Genomic DNA, 20,543 nt, shown 5'->3' on the forward strand with positions numbered 1-20,543 from the left:
TTTCTATTTCTCCTATAGGCTCTGAGGGATGAAGCTTGCTTGCAGGTGTCTAAGAGAAGAAGGAGAGGGGCCTGGGAAGGGAAGGGAAGGGCAATATTCCAGAGCATCATGGAATCCGGGCTGCCACTAGCACAGGGCTCACCCCACCTGTGTGAACTCTCTGCCAGGCTGCCTCAGGACAGACGTCAAGCCTCAAATGCAAGATGGTGTTCCTATTCCCTCTCCAATATGAACGGATGCTAAAGTGTTCTCAAGAGGAGTTGTTTCTACACTAACAACTTGCTGCTCTTCCTTAAATTAATTGGCTTCAGACTCTAGACCCACACGGGTTAGAACCTGCAAGGAGAAGCAGACGAGGAGGCCCCCCAAAACCATGGCACTCAGGAGCCCCCCCCCAAACCAAACCAACAGCAGCTGTGTGCGCAGCCCCCGGGGAAGTGAGCTGCCACTATTACACCTAAGCTATGCAGGGCCTCGGGATGGGGTTGGGTGACAGCCCAGCCTTGGCTTCCTCATCCAGCCCTCCCGGGCCTGAGAATCAGAGGGAAATACACAGGCAGTGTCTAGCTGTTGCCCGGAAACGACTCCCTCATCTCTCTTAAGCAGTTTGGCAGCTCCAAGTTTCTCCTAGTCTAATCCCAAGAATGTCCCTTACTTTGCATGGATCTAATGACTGCCTTTGTCCTTGAGACACATCCATTTCTGTTTTTTTCAAAAGAAGAAACCACCCTGGCTTTCCCCCGTGTGTCCCCAGCCATCCTCTCTCCCTGCTGTGCTGCTGTGTGCTCACTCCCTAATTCCCACCCCGAGAGCCACATCCCTGCTTGTCCCTGGCCAGGGGGTCAGATCCTTGCTTGTGTTTTGGAAGTGACTACACTTACTGCAGGGCCCAGCGTACTACAAAATCCAAAGCCAGGACTACAGACATCACGTGCTATTTTTAGCCGTGATTTTAGCTGTGATGTAAAGCTACATAAGCATGAGGTATCGCCCTGTCCCTGTTAGGGAAGGTGCCTCAGGGGCAGGCCTCCTGAGGGCAAAACAAGGTCTGGAAGCCAGAGCCGTTAAGGCAAGAAACGGGTCTTTTGCGGGTGCCTGGCTGGAAAGAGCAATCAAGGGCTACTGTGTTGCCAGGCATGCTGGTAGTGTCTAACACCATCTTTCTTCATGCTTCTAACAAGTTGAAAAATTAGCTTTATCACCTCTGTGTCATAGTTGAGGAGACCAAGGGTTTGAGCAGCTAGGGAATGGGCCCAGTGTCACAGTGTCTCAGACAGAACTGAATCCGTTTAACTTGCAAGAACATGCTCTTAAAATTACGCTCAGTTGTCCTGCCCTGAATCCTAGTCTAACAAGGTTCTTCTGTTTATTTGGATCTTTCTTTGTCCCAGAAAAAGTGCAATTTCAAGGACAAGGAATAGATTCTCTGGCGTTGGAGGAGAAGCTTCTGAGGGATTGGAACCTGTTGCCCTTTCCAAACTGGGAACTCCCTGGAAGTGGAGATAGAAGTCTCTCCCATCAGGTGAGTGGGGGAGGGCCCTGAGGCTGGGCCCTGAATGCCACATTAGTTAGGGGACTGCCTCTCTCCTGAGCAGGAAGCCACACTTCACTGTGTCGCATCCCAAAGAACAAACGGCACAAAGCAGGCATGTGGTGTGGAGGGGTCAGGCGGAGTGGAGAGGGCACAGCCTGAGAGAAAGTGAGCCCTGGCCAAGCCTGGGCCCTCACTGGGACTCCCCCTCTCCTAGCTCACTCCTCAGGAAGTGTCTGCCCTAGCGTGGCCTGCAGAAGGCTGATCTGAGTCCTAAAAGACTACTCCATTCTGCTGAGAGCAAGTCCTGTGGGTATTTACTGCCCAATCCTATCTAATAGAAACTCACTGCCCCCAGAGCTCCAGGCTGAGGGTGGGGTAGGGAGAGAGCCTGAAGGGCAGCCCTTGGAGGATCTGCACAAAAGGCTTTTCACTTGAGCGGGGCCCCTCTATAAGGATTATAAAGGCATGGAAGTTTAATCCATTTTTGATGTAAGCGCTAATAGTTCTGTGTCCTTGAAGTTCAAAGCGGGTGCATACATGTCACTAATTAGCCAAGCATGGAGCCATTCAGCTTCCTCTCATGTTTCTAATTAGGTCTTTAATAACAAACAAATGCGGCCTTACCAAAAGGCCCCCATTAGTCAGACAGTCAAATAGGGTGGCTGCTTCCCTGTTTACAGTTGCTCCAGGCTGCTCGTACTATGTGTGCATGCTGTTAATCTCAGCCAGGACAGGTCTGTTCTACAGGAAGGCAGGAGAGTCTTTCTATGAGGACAAAGACCCCCAGGCCCACCCTAGAGGTGAACAAACCCTAGAGCAAAACAGCCAGGGACCTGAAAGACCCACTGCTCTTAAATCCTCACTTGGTAGTTGTAGAAGCAGGATAAAGTCTTCTGATTCCCTACCGTTCCTTCTGTGCTGGGTCTGAACCCGCCACCTCCAGCATATGGGGCTGAGGCCTTACTCCTTTGAGCCACAGGCGCCGCCCTGCTTCAATTTTTTTTAAAGCTGTTAATCATCCTTATTGGATCAGTCAACAAGGCAACCTCTCCCCTGTCAAAGTCTCTTGGCTATTTTAACCACCAAGGCCAGAGCATGGGGAGGATGGAGGCAGCCCCTGAACATGGTGTAACCCTCCAGTGGGTCACTTCCAAATCTAACGTACTCTTCAAGCCAGATGGGAGAGGAGGAAGGGGGGAGACATGGGGATCTTGGGGGCTAAGTCCTATCAAGGTTTGAAGACTATTTTAAGCCCTTGGAGCTCATCAGTCAAGAAACAGAAAACACATGGCGGAGCACACACAGCAAAACGGGAGGGACTAAGGATTTCCTGGTTTTGCTGCTGCGGTGCTTAGGTCTCGTCTATTCTCTGCAGGAGGGGTTGACGCTGCCACTCCTGCTGATCCCCTGAGCCAGGCATCACGGATCCCATGAGTGTCTACAATGCTGAGCCTCTCCTCCTCTCCCCAAGGTCAGGAAAGCCCACCTTCTTCAGGTCACAGAAATGACTTCCAGAAAAGGAAAACCGGGCTGGGCTGCCTTTCCCAACAACACTGGCCTTTACCAGAGTTTGCATTGTTTACCACAGACCTGGACAGACCATTTATTAATATTAATAAGTAACCAGGAACAAAGGGCCCCTTTATTTTTAGCTTTCCCTAATTGTGTAGTAATTATTCATCTACAAAACAAATGAGGACCTGCTCCCGGTTGCCATGGCACCAGGAGCCCAGCCTCCTTGCAGGATGATTGGCCAAGGGACCTGCGCTCTCTCCCGTGGACCCGCCCCCCTCCACCATTGGTCCAAAGCAAAGCCCCAGCAACTGGGCAGCCAATCCCCTCCCAGCTCTAGGGCGGAGCTGGGCTTCCCAGCGACCTTCCAGATCCAGCGCTCACAGCCCGCAGGAAGGAATGTTGACTCATCTCTACTGAGGACGTCTGTCTTCCCAGAGAAGCCCCCCTTGCTCCATCGCCTAGTTTCTTTGGGCAATGGCTAACTTCTTTAGGCCTTGTAGTGGCTAAAGTTTTCTTTCCAATAATTCCCTTCAGGCCAGCTCCCTCTTATCCGACCACACCCCCTCTGGGCCTCCTTTGTCTGACAGTGGTCCAAACAGATTCAGGGACCAGAAGCCAGTTCAGGAATGTCAGCCAAAGCCAGGCTGCACCACGAGGATAAGTCTGCAACAGCACAAGCAAGTGCAAAAAATACATACAGTGCCCCCTGAGGCTACCTGTAAATATTTTTGGGTTATCTGCCCCCATGGATATGGAGAATTCAGTGCAGCTGTGGGTTTTTTTGTTGTTGCTGTTCAGAGTTTGTTTTAAAGTTGCAGAGCCTTGCTCAGCCGTCTATGGAGCATAGGCTGACCCTAGGCGCTGGTACCATGGAGCATAGGCTGACCGTGGTAGAAAGCACAGAATGACCAGACAGACCTAGGCTTAAAATAGGAATGGGGAGTGATAGTGCCCACTTCATCGGGTTATGAGAATTAAATGGAATAAGGGAGGTGGGTTTGGGACAGTACTTGGCTCACTCATGTTACACATGAGCTATTATTATTAATATCTTACTATTCTATTGTTGTTTTACTAAAATTGGATGGAAGGGCAGGTGTGGTGGCTCACATCTGTAATCTCAGCACTTTGGGAGGCTGAGGTGGGAAGACCGGTTGAGGCCAGGAGTTTGAGATCAGCAAGACCCTGTCTCTATACAAAAATAAAAATTACAAAAATTGGCAGGGCGTGGGCGGCACCTGTGGCTCAAGGAGTATACCAGCTCCATATACCAGAGGTGGCGGGTTTATACCCAGGCCCAGCCAAAAAAAAAAAAAAAAAAATCTGCAAAAATTGGCAGGCACAGTGACATGGGCCTGTAGTCCTAGCTAGTTTGGAGGCTGGGGCTGGAGCATCAGTTGAGGCCAGAAGTTCCAGGCTGCAGTGAGCTATGATCACACTCCAGTCTGAGTGACACCCTGTCTCAAAAAAAAAAAAAAAAAAAAAAAAGGGTGGGGGAAAATTGCCTGGGAAATGTCTATAGCATTCTGTAGCATTGACCACTTGCAAGATATCCTTCCCTACCTTCTTATCCCATGCCATGGAGATTTTATCACGGTCCTCTGACAGATCTAATTTCAACAGCCAATCACAGCTATTCAAAAACATCATTTACCTGCTCCTAGTAGGACTCCAAGCTGGAAAAGGAGACCTTTTTATTAATATGTATAAGCAGCCAGGAACAAAAGGCCCCTTTATTTTCTGCATTTTTTAATTGTACAGTAATTATTTATCCTTGCAAAGAATGAGGAGGAGGCTGACTTTGCTTCCTGAAGGACTGATGATTTCTATTGTTGGGGTAAGGCACATACAAAATATTTTCCAAGGGGTTATGACCCCATCTTTCATTCGGGACAACTCACCAATCAGGAGTAAGACTAAGGACAAGGAGCAAAGGAGGAGGCACCCCAGACAGGGGTAATCAGGTGTGGCTTTCTGGCAGTTTGAGCCAGATTTTAACAGAGGGAGCAAAGACAAGGACTGAGGGAAATTGAATGGCAAAAAGGACAGGGAACAGGGGCTACCTCAAAGGCAAAGGAATGGGAACCAATAGCCCCAAACAGGGCATGAATAACAACCTGTTGGCAGAAGTGAAGGAGAGTTACAGAAACTAAGGTGGAGTCCTGCTGTGACATAACCTGCCTTCTCCATGTCTCATTCCTCTCCCCTTGCTCCAGGTCACAAATCTAGCCCAGACCCCAGGACTGGGGGTCAGGCTGTGTTCTGTGGGGTCAGCTGCTAGCTTTGTCTTCCTTAGATGGTTCTGTCTTTACCAAGCTCCACTGCCATGAAGAATATGAACCTCCCTCTCCCTCTAATATGACTATATCGACCTGTCTTTAAGGTCTCCCTGAAACTTGTCCATGGCTGCTTAACAGACAGCTTTCCACTCCAAATCCCTGGAGGCCAAAGTCATGTCTTGCCTCTTTCACCAAGCTTCCCTGCCTGCTGAGTGCTGACCATGTAGGAATACCTCTTTTGTTCTTGCTAAAAGCTAGCTCTTTGGTCAGTTGTGTACTTTGTCCTCCCTAGAAGACGGGAAGGTGAGGACCATGCCATGGAATTATTCTGCATCCCACCCCAGTCCCCGGTGCAATGTTGGGTCCAGAGTTAATCATCTTATAGGTACGAGCAAAAGGCCTACTGTTTACTGGGTGGCTATATATTAACATTTATTGAGTATTTACAATGCACGTGAATTATTTGCCTCTAGTCCTACCTCTCAAATCCACTCTGGACGATGTGGTTAAAGTTTGTTTAACATATAAATCTGACGTCAGTTCCCGATTTCAGACCCCCCCCCCCCCCAGTTGATCCTGTGAATCCAGGCTCCTTAGCAAAGTCCCAGGGGCCCTCTGCCAAGCTCAGGTTTTAGCTACAGTTGCTCACCTGTTGCACTTTATTCTCCAGCCAGATGCACCATTTGCTGGGCTTCGATTTCATTCTGCTGTTCCCGGCTCTGGTGGCTTTGTACATGCTGTTTCCCCTAGCCCTCTGGGGAGCTCTTATTTGTGCTTTAGAAGTAGAAACATTCACTTCCCTGTGAAACCTTCTCTGGCTTCCTGGACAAAGCTAATCACTTCCTCCTCTGTGCTACTTCTGAACATCTAACAGGCTTCTGGGATGGTTTATGGCATCCTATTGTAATTAGTCTCCACACTAGCCCAGGAGGTTCTCAAGGGCATGGAGACTGCACAGTACTCATCTTGGAAGTTTCAGGGCTATGGGGGGGTAGCCATTGGTTATCTCTGTGGCATCTCTCTCCCTTTCTTCCTGTTAGCACTCAGGTTTTCCTTTGGGAAACCATCCTCCTCCTCACCCCCCACCGTGTTTGAGCCATTTGATTTACAGAAGGGTGGATCCCAATCTCAGTGATTGATTCTTGGCTTAGCCAAGCTAGAATCCTGGACCACCTGACCCCTCTCTTCTTCTAGATAGGATGGAGTGATGTCAGAAATTGTGGTAGCCCCTTTGTCTCCAGGAGAAAAACCAACATAAAGACAATATTGAAATGAGGAAGGCAAAACTAAGGGAACTGTAAAAGAAGAGCCCTGAACAATCCACGCCTGAAGTCCACTGAAGAGTGGAGCTTCCAGGCAATAAGCCCCCTATAAGATTTAATCATGATGGATAGGGTTTTCTGATACAGACAAAAATGCTCTTGAATTTGGCCTAGTACACCCATGTACTCGCCACATAATAACAACAACTACTATTGTTACATACTTTATAGAAGCTGGCTGAGTTAAACTCCATAGCGGAGGTGCCCTGGACCCAGTGATGAAGTCCGCATCTGAAAGGTCAGACTGTGAGGTCTCAGGTCAGAGCCTGAGTTTTTGGCCTGCACAGAACCAAAAGCCAAGGCTGCTCAGGATTCTCCCCGCACATCCTCAGTCCTGCCTTGTACCAGGCGTCTGACCGGGCAGTTATGTTCTTCATAAACAGGCATGGTTTCTCCACAGGACTATGTTAAGGAGGCCAAAGACCTGGGCTCAAATTCAAGGTTCTTCACCCAAATGTAGGGAGAAGGGTGTGTCCAAAGACTTGCTTCCCAGGTATGCAGGCGTGTGACTTTGGGTGAGTCATGTAACCATTCTGCAGCCCAGCTTTCTCATAAAAACAAACACACACATCTGAAAACTAGGCCAAAACCTTCCAGTTGCCTGTCTCATGGAGTCAGTGTATTAACAGACATGGCAGTGTATATCTGGAAGTCAAAGCTCTGTGGAAATATAAGGAGCCAAGATGTGCCCAGGCATGTGTTTCTTCTATGCTTCTCACCAACACATGAAGACCAGCTTTAGGGGCTTCCCAGGCCCTGCAGGACCCCCATCCAGCCCAGAACTCTTCTCTAGAACCCTCTATTATATTCTACTTGCCTTTAAGGAGCCAGCAAGGGGCCAACACACGTCCCACCTCTATTCTAGACAGCTTGGGCCTGGGCTCCTGAGCCAGCACAAGAGTGAGGGCCAGCCAGCTCAGGGGCAGGCAGGGATGTGTCACCCACTGAAAATAATTGCACTGATGTAAAAAACTATTAACATTCCCCCACTCCATTCACTTTAGGATTAACTTATACTTAGGTCTCAGCTTCAAGGCTAGTCACTAATTGCCCTAGAGTTGATTTATCAAGTGCACAGTATTTCTATTACAAAATTATTGATTAGAGCTGATATATTTTATCCTCAACAGGGCTGGTTTAAAAGCCTTTGGAACATGAATGCAGCTGAGGCTGGCAGCAGGCGGCTCTCTGCATTATAAATTCACTGGGGTTACTGAGAACCGATGCTGGACTCTTTATTGAGAAAATCCTGACTTTCCCAGAAATGACCATTTTAATGATGGACTGGGAAATAAGGTGAACATCTCTAAAACACAAGGCAGTCTACTGAGAGGTGTGTTCAGGTAGAATCCGTGGGGTAAGTCTGGCTGGTTGCAGCAGCTGGTCCTAGTGGGTCACAGATTTGTCTTCCCTCTGGGTCACAGATGCACCTCTATCTTAGTGAAAGGGTGTCCTCCCTATGGTGCTACCACAGATGAGTTATCTTGGGGTCACAGCCCCAGGATGCCTGCTGGGAGGCTGGGGGGGGCAGCAGAAATGGCTGGGCTGAGTCTCCCCATCAGATATGGCTGAAGGAAGCACAGGAAAACCATCTTCAGAAATGAAGGCACATATTGATCCATTTAAAAAAATAAATGAAACTGACAATGGTGATTTTTCAGGCCAGAAACAATGCATCATGGGAAACAGGAATTTTCAGGAGGCAAAACTAGATTCTCAGACCACTGAAGGCAAGAAGTGTTATCTGCCTTTATATTCCTTGGCGCCTGACACAAAGCAGAGCCTTAAAATGCTTGTTGAAAGCAATACCCGGGGACCTTAAAGCTTATGTGGCAACTGACCTAAATAGCTCCAGGATTCCTCCAGCAAATGGAAGAGGGCGTGTGGGATGCTGTCCCTCACATCCCTCAGCTCTGAACACGTGGAAGGCAAAGGCTGGCAGTGGGGACACAGGAAACATCTCGAAGGGAGGCTGGGATGGGTGTATCTACTTCTTGAGATCTATTCTCCTCCCCAGGGCATATTCTTTTCTGGTTCAAGTTGAACTATTTATTCCATCCCTGACTTGCATTTCACTTCTACTCATTCTCCCTACTGGAACTGGAGCTGTTAGGATTTCCAGCCACAGGGCAGCTAAGCCATTTTCCTAGCAGAGCCAAATGTAGGATTTAGGCCATTGGGAGGGGATTTTCCACTCTCTCTGCCTTCTTTCTCTAACCTCTTGTCTTATTTCAAGCCTTGGGCTGGAGCTTGACAATCCCGGCCATTTCCCTCTGTCCATTCCCCTGTCTGCATCCCCATACCCACAAAGGCCAAGCCAGAAGGATGGCTCCTCCCTGATTTCTCATCCTGGGCCTTGGTGCCCTCTTTTTGTTCGGTGGCAGAATGGCCTAGCTCACACTCAATCCTTGTGTCTTCTGACTCTGCCACCAACTTCCACAACATAGTAGCATCTCTCTGTAGAGCGACTATTTCATTCCATCACTACCCATCCTTTTGGGGACTTTCTGGGCTCTGTAATGGTTTCCTGGGTTTTTGTCTCCCCCAAAAGGTAACTTGTATCTTGCAGGTTCAGACTCTGCCATGGCCTCCTGCAGTGCATGGCAGAGACACCAGTCAGTCTGACTTAAAGAGCAGGTTCCCTTGGGGCTGCCTCACTTGACATCAATTGTAAAGATTAGGGTCACCTCCAAAATCTCTGGGAGACCCGTAGCACTCCCTTATGGCTCATCACCACAAATGTAGGGAGGGCGGTGTGTCCAAAGGTGACAAGTCCCTGAGCCGGGGGCACAGGCTATAGGAATGCTCCTCCCCACTGCTAGGAAGCCTTCCTGGGGGAGCTGGAGAGAAACTGGGGTGGGGGGCAGCCTCTTCTCTATGGAGCTGTATGACTCATCTCCATGCTAGGAATGCCACCACTCTCCCCCACTACCCTCTTACCCACCCTAAGAACGAACGCCAACATTCACTGGGACCAAGTGCATCCCCAGTCGCCAGATGGAGGGTCTTAAGATCTCATCTGTCATGTCTCACTTCCCCTCTCCCCCAAGGAGACCACAAAGACAGGGCTACCACATGGACTTGTATCATCCCTGGAGGGCTGGATGTAAGCTGCGCAAGGACTCAAGGGGTAGAAGGACTTGGAGGAGTCTTGCAGGCAGGCTTTAAGAAATGAGATCTGCTCTGTTCAAGGACAGTATGTAGAAGACAAGAACTAGGAAGAACGTTAAGACTCCTTCCAATCCTGTTTCCATTCTCCTTCACTGTAGCTGGACACTACCAACAGAGATCTCAGGTGGGAAGCCTCGAGCTGAGGGTGTGGCCCAGTTCTGCACTGGGGGAGCAGGGAGTGTGAGGGGAGGTGGTGGTGGCTGATGGTGGAACATGGATCCAAGCCCCTTGGCAACGTTGAAAAGATGGAGCCCTCCTCTTCCTGGTCCCCACACTATCCTTCCGACGGCCGTGCTGTGCCGAGCCGCCAGCGACCCTGTAATATCAACTCAACAATGCATGTTCTACAACTACGGCTACCGGTACATCTACTACAGTGCATGCATTAAGTTCAGTCCCACAGATACATACAATCTAAGAACAGGCAGGGGAGGTGTGAAATGTTTTACTGGACAACAGGTGTTTTGGAGTTGTAACTAATAAAAAAAAATCGAAAACGAAAGTGTACAAAAAAAGACATTTCTCGAGAGTTGGATATGAGTTTGTTTCTTGAACTGTTTCATCTGAACAAGCAAAAACATGCAAACCAGCTGGTACTAACAGGAAGCTGGACACTGAGAGAGGATTAATAGGTGTGGACAAACCTTCCCGCTGAGCGTGCTCAGAAGAGTGTTTGAGAGGAGGTGTGCAGATCCTAGTGTAAGAGAGGCGGGAAAGTATGCCTCAGAGACACTCTCTCACCGCAGCCCCAACCAAGCAAGAGAAAAGACAACAGAAACATGACTGCTCACACTCACCACCACCATCGGGAGCTCACGTTACTAGATTGGAATAAAGCTGGCAAGTATAAAGTACAGTAAGGGGTCCTGACTGGGCCGGGCATGGGCTGGGGTGGGGGTGGGGGTAGCGTGGTACCAGGGGGCTCCGAAGCTCTAAGACTGATACACAGACCCACCCATATTGTCACCCTGAAAATCCAAACCATTTCCCTCACCTGTTGTGGGAGTCATTTGTCAAACTGGATTTAGGTTTGGGTGGGACATGATGGGGCCACTGGAACTGAATGAATACGATCAAAATAAACAAACAAACTCTTGACTGAGCACAAGAAAAGATGACATTTCAAACTACCAGGTGAAGGTAAAAGAAAAGTGACCACTGATAGTGAAGTTATCTAGGAGTAGGCGGGGACCTCCCCGGGTGGGGTCACCTGAGCCCTGTTCACCTCAGGTCCTGGGGGAATTAGGGAAAGGTGGGCAGATGGGCCCCGAGGAGCTGGCTGAGGCAGTGCAGAGCTCAAGGCCCCCCCAGACCTCCTACCCTGACACTGTAGCCCTGACAGATACAAGTCGCCACCCTGAGCAAAACAAAGCTGCTTCCCACCCCACGGCCCTCAGCAAATGCCTCCCACCCCAGGAAGCTCCCCCAATAAGTCATAAAGGAAGGGGAAAAAAAGCCCAAAGTGGTGAAGCTGGACAAAAAAATGAAAGCCAAAAAAAGGGCCTTTCATAGGATGCCTAATCCCTAAACCAAGTCTGAGAGCCCCTGGGAAGCAGAGGCCACATTTCTCAGTGATGGGAGTCACCTCTCAGGCGTAGCACAGTACCAAGCTCAAGGTAGGTACTCAACAGACTCCCTGAACCCTGTGAATCCCAGTAAGGGAATGCAGTTGAGTTGTGACGACCTCCAGCAGTCAAGGCTGCTCGTTCAGGAGGCTGAAGGAGGATCCTTATCCTGGGGGGAGGAGCTGGAATGGTGGGGCAGGGTTACAGGACCTGGCAAGGGTGGAACTGGGCCTAAGGCCCTCAGCAAGCCCTTTGTGGCCTGCACTGATGCACAGACCCAAGTGAGTCTTAATTCACAGCAGAGAGGTTCTGCCACCAAGGGGCTATTCACAGGTAAATAATTGGCCATCCCATCAGGCTCAGAGTCCAGATCACTTTCTAGAGGTAGGGAGGGCAGCACCCTACTGGCCAATACACATTCAAAGGAAGAAAGGCAGAGAGTTTCCTTCCCCAACCTTGTATGTAACCCTGCTCTAGGTCCAAAGTGGGTGTTGAGGGGGCTGGGGTACCCTGTCTACATGCAGGCAGGCGTCTTTCAGCCCTGACTATGGTAAGCACAGTATAGTCATCACCCTGAGCCACACCCCAAGCCTCCGACCCCTAGGCAGCACTGTGGGGTTGGGCCTGTACCTTGCGGGGTGGGCACCTCAGAGCTGAGGATTTATTTACCCCTGGCACTAACCCAGGCTGGTGCGGGCAGGTGGTCTGGGAGCACACTCCTGAAGACAATTCACTAGCAGTGCAGCGATGAGCATGGCTGGCCTCGAATGGGCTGGGGGAGACTTTGCTCCTGATGGAAATGGCTACAAATAAAACACCACTGATCCCAAAAACAAAATGTGTGGCTGGAGATGACCTTGGGGGGTTAGGAGTTAGAGGGAGTGGTGGGACTCCTGCCTGGCTCTGGGGGGCAGGGAGAGGGTAGGGTGACTGAAGGGATCCCAGACTGTGGGAGACTGCTCTCCGACTCCCGAAGAACCCCATGCTGCCCTTTAAACTTGCCATGAAGTCAAGGAGAACGGGGTGGGGTGGGGAGAAAGGCAGGGTTAATTTCGGGTTAAAGTTTAGTTTCATAATCCAAGTTATATAAAAAGAAAGAAATTGAACGGAGAAAACAACGACCAACAACACTCAAAAATCTCAAAGAGTTTTCTTTTTATCTTTCCCCAACCCCAGGCACAGGTAGGATTGTTTATAACAATACCCAAAAGCACTCAAGTTAAAAAACCACATGTAACAGGAAGACACGAGGCAGCTGTGCACTGCGCCCCAGGGCCCACGGGTGGGGGGACCAAGGGACACCAGCCAGAGAGCAGGTGGGGCCTCTGGATGCCAGCTAGGACGGTGGGAGGTCAGGATGTGGTCCTAGCTCCCTGGACCTGCCCCTTAGTCTCTGGCACATTGCCCCTTGGTGGCCCCCTGAGAACTCCCTAGCCCCTTCCAAACAAAACCCCAGTGGATGATTTAGGGGAGTGGATCCTTTGTAGCTCCAAGGCAGTGCCAGTTTGCATGGAACGGATTTTTTTCTAATGGGCCTCACTGTGCCAGCTTCTCATCACCAAGGGTTTGGGTTTTCGGCATTTGCCCTCTGGGCTTTTAATGCTCAATTTCCTGGCACCCTCACCAGCACCCTCCGCCCCTCCACCCCTCCCTCCCAGCCCTACCACATCAAACTAGGTGCTTCCTGGGGTATCCCAGCACCCTATCCGTGGGGGGTTGTGGGGAGGGCTGCAAACCATGGCTACATAGGGGGAACAGGGTAGGAGAGAGCCCAGCACATAACAGAAGGTCTGCTCACTTGGGAAGGCAGAGGACATTTAGGGGAGAGGGACAAAAGGCCTCACGGGGCTGTGTCCTGGATGTGGCCCGGCTCTGGCCTGACCCTATATCCCTTGAAGGGCTCCAGACCTCTAAAAGGTTAGATTTGGAGACCCACGGGTTGGGGCAACCTCATAGGAGAGAAAGCTTGATTTCCTGGGCAGCTAGAACCCAAGGGTCTTGCTTAGAAGAGTCTGGGAGGCAGCTTCATTCGTGGAAGTCAAGGGCTGACCCCACATCTGGCCTTTAGGGGCTCTGAGAGTTGCCAGGTCAGCTAGCCCACCAGTCAGGAGAACAGGGACCCAGGGGACAACTTAGTACCAGTCTGGCAGGGTCAGGACCTAAGAAGTGAGCCTGTTCAACCAGCAAAAGCCAAGGAGGGAAAATGACCACAGATGCCCAGAAGCCAGTTGTCAGGTGAAGGGGTGGTCAAAGTCAGAAAGAAACTTGGTTTTGTCTTGTGGTTTTTACAATGAGTGAATAATCTGCCTTTGGTTTGCAGTCCTGAGACTTGACTGGCCCCATTAGGAGTGCCCTGGGCGGCCAGGCCTCCCCGTCCACCCCTCCCGGCTGTGGTCAGAGTGGTGTTGGACAGATGCAGCCACACAGATCCGACAGGGCCTTGACCTTCCCCTCACACTGGGGGCATGCCTGGAAGCCGCCTGTCCCATACACCTTCCTACCTGATCCTCTCGCTGCTGCCACTGCTGCCGCCGCCACTGGTCCATACGCTGCTGCTGGGAAGCCTGGCGGGGACAGAGAAGAGCCAGAGTGAAGGAGATCCTCAGGAGGGCGGGGGACAGACCTGTCTCACGGGCCACACAACCCGTGACCCGGTCACAGCCCGTGACCCCGTCACAGCCCGTGACCCCACTCGCCACACAGAACACAAGACTGGGAATGAACATTCACAGGGTAGCTTCCGGGAGGGACACAGATCAGTGGCTCTCAGGCTTCTGGAAGGGACAGCATCTTTAGGTGTGTTTGAGTCTCATACATTTGTCACCCCAGAAACTGGTTCTAAAAGGCACACAGAAATAATTGGAGAGTGTCAGGAGGAATTTTCTCTTGAGAACGGGGGCCAAGCTCCCTGCTGACTGTGCTGACACATGGTGGTTCCCTGGGGCCTGTCCAGAGCAGGGTCAAGCATGGTGGGGCTGGCTGGCTGCCCCTGCGGGGGTCCTGCTGAGTGGTCTGCCCTGCACTGTGGCAGGAGGCACTCAGGATGGCTTCTTAGCCAGGAGACAGCTTAACTCTAGACTTAATCAAAACTTTAGCAGCATCACAGCCCCAGGCCCAAGGGTGAACACTGGGAGAGGGGTCTCAGGAGACTGCATACAGGTGAGGCCAGACGTGGGAGAGTGTGTGGGGATACTGAGCCCTATGGCTTTGTTCTCTCAGTGTTTTGACCTTCCAAAGCAATTATGGACATTTTGACGTGTCTCCTTTGTCTGAGCCCTGCCGTGGAGAGGAGGCTGGCTGGCATTGGAGGGCCTACTAGTGGTCTCTGGAATCCTTCTCCATCAGGGCTGTGCTACCAAAATGGCACTGGGCAGGAAGGCTGTCCCAGCCAAGTGAGGATACGGGTCAGGAGGCCAAGGTGACCTCCTGTGGTTGCAGGGTGTCCAAATAAAGGAAGCCAAGTCCCCTACCCTGGGCTTCTCTTGGCAACTGCCGCACAGCCTCACAGCCTCACACTGGGACACACACAGACATGCTCCCACCCATGGAAGGACAAACATCCTCTGCTATCTAGGCAGACGCTCAAGGCCGGACCCCAAGACCCACTTCCAGTGACTATGGTTTTAAATGATGTGCCATAAGCCAGCTGCAAACTCACGAACAGCCGCCGAACGGGGCTACCCAACTTTAGCCGCCCAACTTTAGCCACTGAGCCTTTCAAATGAAGAACTTCTACCGGACAAAAGGGAGGAAGACATGCACCATTAAGGGCAGGGAACAGAGGAGAAAGGAGAGAAACAGAGAGAAATCCCCTAAACAGAGCCAACTAGAAGCCCACTAAACTCTAAGACTATTTTCCTAGCTACACGGTACTACTGAAGGGAAAGAAGTTCAAAAGGGAACAAGCTACTCTAAAAAGGTCAGGCTAGGCTACTTAAAATGTCAATGAAAAGAGACATACTTGCATTTAAATATGGTAATAGGGCTGTGGAAGGGGGAAAAAGAAAGATCCAGGTGAAATAAATGTACAGTGGAGTCCCTGGGTACAGGAAGGGGCCTCCCCTCCCAGGCAGACCAGGAGCCTGGAGGTCCCCCTTCCCCAGAAGTCAGCCGTGAACCCAGAGGGAGACCAAGGAAGCTCCCCCTACAAATCTTCTCCCCATTTCTTCCAAGCAGGATCTAGAGTCCTGAAGAGGAGGTTGCTGGTGGAAACTGCTGATGGAAAATGGGGAAGAAGTCAAGTTATCATTCCCTGCCCCACCTCAGGACACCAGGGCCCTGCTGCAGGCAGAGCAGGACCCTGGGATGCTGGGAGGAGGAGGGGTGGGGGGTGGTGAGCCATTCTTTTGCACACTCTTACCACAGGCTTCAAACTGAGGTTTCCTTGGAAAGCATTGAGGGTCGGGAGAGAGAGGAACAGAATTGGGGGAGGGGAGTGTAGTCAATGAAAAGACTTGTTAACAAAAGGTCTATTTTCTGAAGTTGAGCACATTTTGGACAAAAAGTCTGAGAGAAAGAAGAAAAAAAACTTATCCAAGAAAGGAAATCCATTATCCTTAATCTCAGATAAAGGCTCCTGCTGGAGACTGAGCATCAGACACTGCTGAGGGCTGGGATTTAATCTCAGCCATGGGAAGGGGGGGGTGAAGTGCAGTGACGGGTAAGAGACGGGAGGCTGCAGGATGACGGCTGCCCAGCCTATCCCTCCCACTGGCCCTGTGGCATGGGTAGCAGCTCTGATGCCAGCCCCCTGCCTCTCTGCCCTCCTTCTGAGACACCAGGGCCACAGCCCAACACCTGGCCCAGCCCTTGGAGAGCTCCTGGAGGGGAGAGACAGTACCTGCACCCGTATCCTGCCCTGGGCTGCCCTTCTGCCCATTTCCATGGCTCCCTGCCATCCTCCTCCTGTCCTGTCCTCTAGTCCAGCCTTACCAGCCACTCCTTACCCCAAGGATGTTCTCCATGTGACTAGCAGACAGTTTCCAGGGCCAAGGCTCTGGGCTTGTGGGGAACATGCAAGCACAGATATTGGACACAGGTGTGCTGGGTGTGTGAATGTATGTTGGGATTGTGTGTTGAGTGTATGTAGCTTGTGTGTGTATGAGTGCTGTGTTTGTGTATTGGCTGTGTGCGTGTACATAGCTTTTGACTACATTTTGAGGGTGTGTATAGGTTGTGTGTTGGGCTGGGCTAGGGTTGCCTCAGCTGGGTCTGCCAGAGGCCAAAGTACCATCACGGCAGCCTCAGCCCGAAGCTGTTGTGAAAGAGGGGCCCGAGGTTCAGGAGGCCCCAGGTGGAAATGACTCTCCCAGGGCTGGACCTGCAGAGCTGGGAAGTGCAGGGCAGAGAAACCCTGCAGAGTCGCTTCAGGCCCTGTGCAGGTGGAGGTCACCAGGGGCAGGCTACTTCCTTGGGAAACAAGAGGGGCTGGGTACCCAGGAGGGGACTGCCCTGGCAGGGGATGCTAGGGGAAGACTGAGGGTTATCAGGTAGGTGGTCTGGCAGGGCTCAGGGCTTCTCATTAGGGCTGTGGTCCGAGCAAAGCTGTGGTAGCAATCTCTGGTCCCCGCCCAGAGTGGGAGATAACTGCTCCCCACTCTGGTAATGAAGAGTGGGGGGTCCTTCCTCAGTACTGCTTCCCTGGCCAACACATGAAGGGGACCACCCTTCTCCTCCTCAGGTAGGGTAGCACAAAAAATTGCTTAACACAAGACCTGGAGCCTGTCTGGGTTCAAATCTGGTTTAGACACGTACTAGTTGCGTGACTTTGGGCAAGTTACTTGCCCTCTCTTTGCCTTGATGTTCCCATCTGGGAAGAAGCTAACCATAATAGTGTGGGATTAACATATGCAAAGTGCTTAAACTAACATCTAGTGGTGAGTGAGCTTACCCCAGCCACTATGACAAGGCCTACCAGGTGTCTGTCAAGCCACCCGCCTCTTCTTTGGGCTGGAGTATCCCATGTCCTCAGTGGTGGAAGCCACGGCCAGATCGTTGTAAATACACAGGGGGCCTTAATTCTTCACTGTAATTTTCATAAAATCCCAACTTCAGGATGTCACCTTAGCACAGCTAAATTTCTACTGCTCAAAAATTAGAATATGTGTTCTGTACAGCCCTTAACAGAAACGAGTGGGCTGTGTAGACTCAGCCTGTAGCTCAGCAGCTAGGGCACCAGCCACATACACTGGAGCTGGCGGGTTTGAATCCAACCTGGGCTTGCCAAACAACAATGACAACTACAACCAAAAAATAGCCGGGCATTATGGCAGGCACCTGTGGTCCCAGCTACTTGGGAGGCTGAGGCAATAGAATCGCTTAAGTTCAAGAGTTTGAGGTTGCTGTGAGCTGTGACGCCACAGGTATTCTATCCAGGGTGACATAGTGTGTCTGTCTCAAAACAAACAAACAAAGAAAAAAACCCCACGTGGGCCGTGCACGTGGCTGATATCTGATATCACCTTAGTGGCTTAATACCTCCCTGTGTTAGGAGTAAATCCAGCAGAAAGGAAGAAAAGAAAACCTATAGGTTGCCTCTCTGGGGACTTAGGAACACAGTACCCCTGGGTACAACAGAGTGAAGCGCCAGGTGTGGAATTCCAGGAGGCACAAGGGCTTGTGGGAGCTCTCAACTATTCAATGGGGGTCAGACTTAAAGACCTGTTCTTGCTAGTCTGGAGCTCTTCTGCCAATCAGTGGACTTGGCATCAAAGCCAGCTTCTACTTGGGCTGGGCTGACCCTGTGACTTGGGCACAGTGCTTCACTTCTCTGGGCCCTGGAGCGACAAGGAGGTTGGGCCAGATGCCCTCAAGTTCCTTCCCCTCAGACACTGCTGGAGCCTGTCTTGGTGGAGAAAGATGACAAACCTAAATCCTCGGTTGACAACCAATCCAGGGTTGGTGCTAACCCAGCTCTGGGGTTAGTGACTCATCCAAGTGAAAGATGTCACCATCCTGTGACAACGAATGAGACATTTTGCTCGACTTCTTGGAGCTATGATGATTTATTGCAAATTAGAAGTTAATGGTGCTTTGGGGATTAAAAAAAAATTCTTTTTTGAGAATTATATGAGACCACACTTATTTTTTTACTGCTTCTGCAGCACTTACCAGTTTCTTCCTTACCTAAGCACAGCTATTTTTATGTGCACATCTTATTTCTCTTGCTGGTGACAAATTCTTCTAGGGCACGGACTCAGTCACATGTCCCACTTTGATCTAGCCCAGAGTCTGCCCCACAGAAGATTTTCAACCAACATCTGCTGATGGTCATCAGGCTGCCCTGGTGTGGCAGATGAGAGTCAAGTCTGGGAGCCACTGCTCTGAACCCCAGCTGAAACACAGCACCCCTGTAAGATCTCTGCTCCCATGATCCTCCACCTTGGGGGGAGCACATCCAATGCCCTTGCAAGTGGGCTGGGAGCATGATTCATCCAGCAGAGGGGGTCCAGGTTAGGGCAAATGGGAGCGCCCAGCTCGTGTCAGGTACCCATTTTCAACCCTGGCTGCTTCCCCCAACTTCCCGGGGAGTTTAACAAACACTAATGCCAGGCTCCCACTCCCAGAATGCCAGTGATTCTGATTTATTGGGTCTGCAGCAAAGCAGCTCCAGCACTGAGACCTCTCCAAGCTTCCCAGGTGACCCGTGTGGATAGCCAAGGCTGTAAAAAGGTTAAATGGTAGCACACATCTACACAGTTCATCAGCCCCTCCTCATTCTGGAAGGAAAAGGTCTCCTGAGAACACAGGGGTGGATCTAACTCTTGCATCCTGTCTCTGTGAGGCCTGCCACAGATGCCTCCATTCAGAGTGCACCTTAGTCCTGCCTGGAAGGGCTTTAACAACGTAAAATGGGCAGGAAGCCGATCTCCGTATCTTTTAAAGGCTTAGATGATTCTGATGCACAGTGCAGGCAGAGAACTGCTGACTTAGAGGAAGCCGAGGGCTGGACAGGGGATCTTTGTTTTCAGTAAGTACTGAAAAGGACACAGCCCCTGTCCCATCTGCTAGGGAGTATAAGGTTATGAACCTTTTTCTTTGCCTTCTCTTCCCTTCTTGGTATGAGAAGATGACAGCCTGGGAGCGGACTGCCGGGGGTGTGGGTCTGGCCCAGTCACTACTTATTCCTGTGACCCTGAATGAGTCAGTGGACCCCCTCCGAGCACCTCCCCAAAAGAGGAGAAGAAAGAAGTCTGAGGCTCCTTATGGCTGCAGTCGGTATGATTAAGGGGAATCTTTATAAAAGACTCTTGGAATATGTATTACAGACCCAAATGGTCCATTATGAAACCATTTTTCCTATTTGTGCTGCTTAAAACACTCTCCATCCTTTTCCCCAGCAGGCCCTGCATCTCCCTACCAGCAATTTCTATAGCTGGTTCAGACATTCTTGGCGAAACCCAATGTTGCTTCACTGAATCCAAACACTGAAAAAATAAGCAACTGAAAGAAGAAACTGTCACCCAGAATGTAGGAAACATGTCCTACAAGAGTTTGGAAACACCACCATCTGTCATCCTGCCTGGCCCAGGACGCTCCCACCTCCTGGGCAGGCCAGCCTGAAGCAACAGGGCTGGGTTTTTTGTTTGTTTGTTTGTTTCAAGGAAATCCACAGCCCTGACTTCTGTGCAGAGAAAGAATGGTCGCTGCAAGGGAGTGAGGGTGAGAAAAAGTTAAATACCACATTGTGGAGTGGGAGGACCAAGGTGTTCAGATCAGAACAGGGGATCTAAAGCAGGGGTTCTCAACCTTCCTAATACCACGGCCCTTTGATACAGTTCCTGTGGGTTGCGACCCACAGATTGAGAACCGCTGATCTAAAGAGAAGGAAAAACTGATAACCAAAGGGACAGGTGCATGCTCAGACTGTATGTGTATGTATGTCCATTTGGGGGGCGGGGAAGAAACCCCAAAATACGATTCTTGAGTTCTTGGCATTTGTAATTGGAATCTGATTTACATACACTTTTTAAGGAGCAAGCCTGATGTTCCTGGAGGGTACTCACGGTATCACTCCCATGGAGACCCCCAACGGCTCAGGGCAGGGGTGCTAGGGAAAGAGCATGTGGGCCGGAGATGTTTTGTCCTGTCTCATCTGCAGCTGGGAAAATGACAGTCATTTGGAACCTGGCAACTATCCCTCTGAGGAGGCAGGCAG

At 50.7% G+C, this 20,543-nt stretch overlaps 1 protein-coding gene across 10 annotated transcripts in view; it reads right to left on the bottom strand.

Annotated features, from left to right (window-relative positions):
- Positions 1-20,543, bottom strand: part of MSI2 (musashi RNA binding protein 2) — a 406,134-nt gene that overhangs the window by 17,052 nt on the left and 368,539 nt on the right. For 4 of the 10 annotated variants that reach the window (XM_053567675.1, XM_053567678.1, XM_053567679.1 and 1 more), the window contains exons 11-12: positions 15,348-15,371; positions 13,888-13,950 (exon numbers count right to left, since the gene is read on the bottom strand). In XM_053567675.1, the coding sequence (XP_053423650.1) occupies positions 13,888-13,950; positions 15,348-15,371 (87 nt within the window). Of the gene's footprint in view, positions 1-10,465; positions 10,516-13,887; positions 13,951-15,347; positions 15,372-20,543 lie in introns of all 10 variants that reach the window. The other 6 variants (XM_053567685.1, XM_053567680.1, XM_053567677.1 and 3 more) reach the window with 3 other exon arrangements.

The sequence above is a fragment of the Nycticebus coucang genome, chromosome 18 (assembly GCF_027406575.1).
Source record: "Nycticebus coucang isolate mNycCou1 chromosome 18, mNycCou1.pri, whole genome shotgun sequence".
Taxonomy (NCBI): domain Eukaryota; kingdom Metazoa; phylum Chordata; class Mammalia; order Primates; family Lorisidae; genus Nycticebus; species Nycticebus coucang.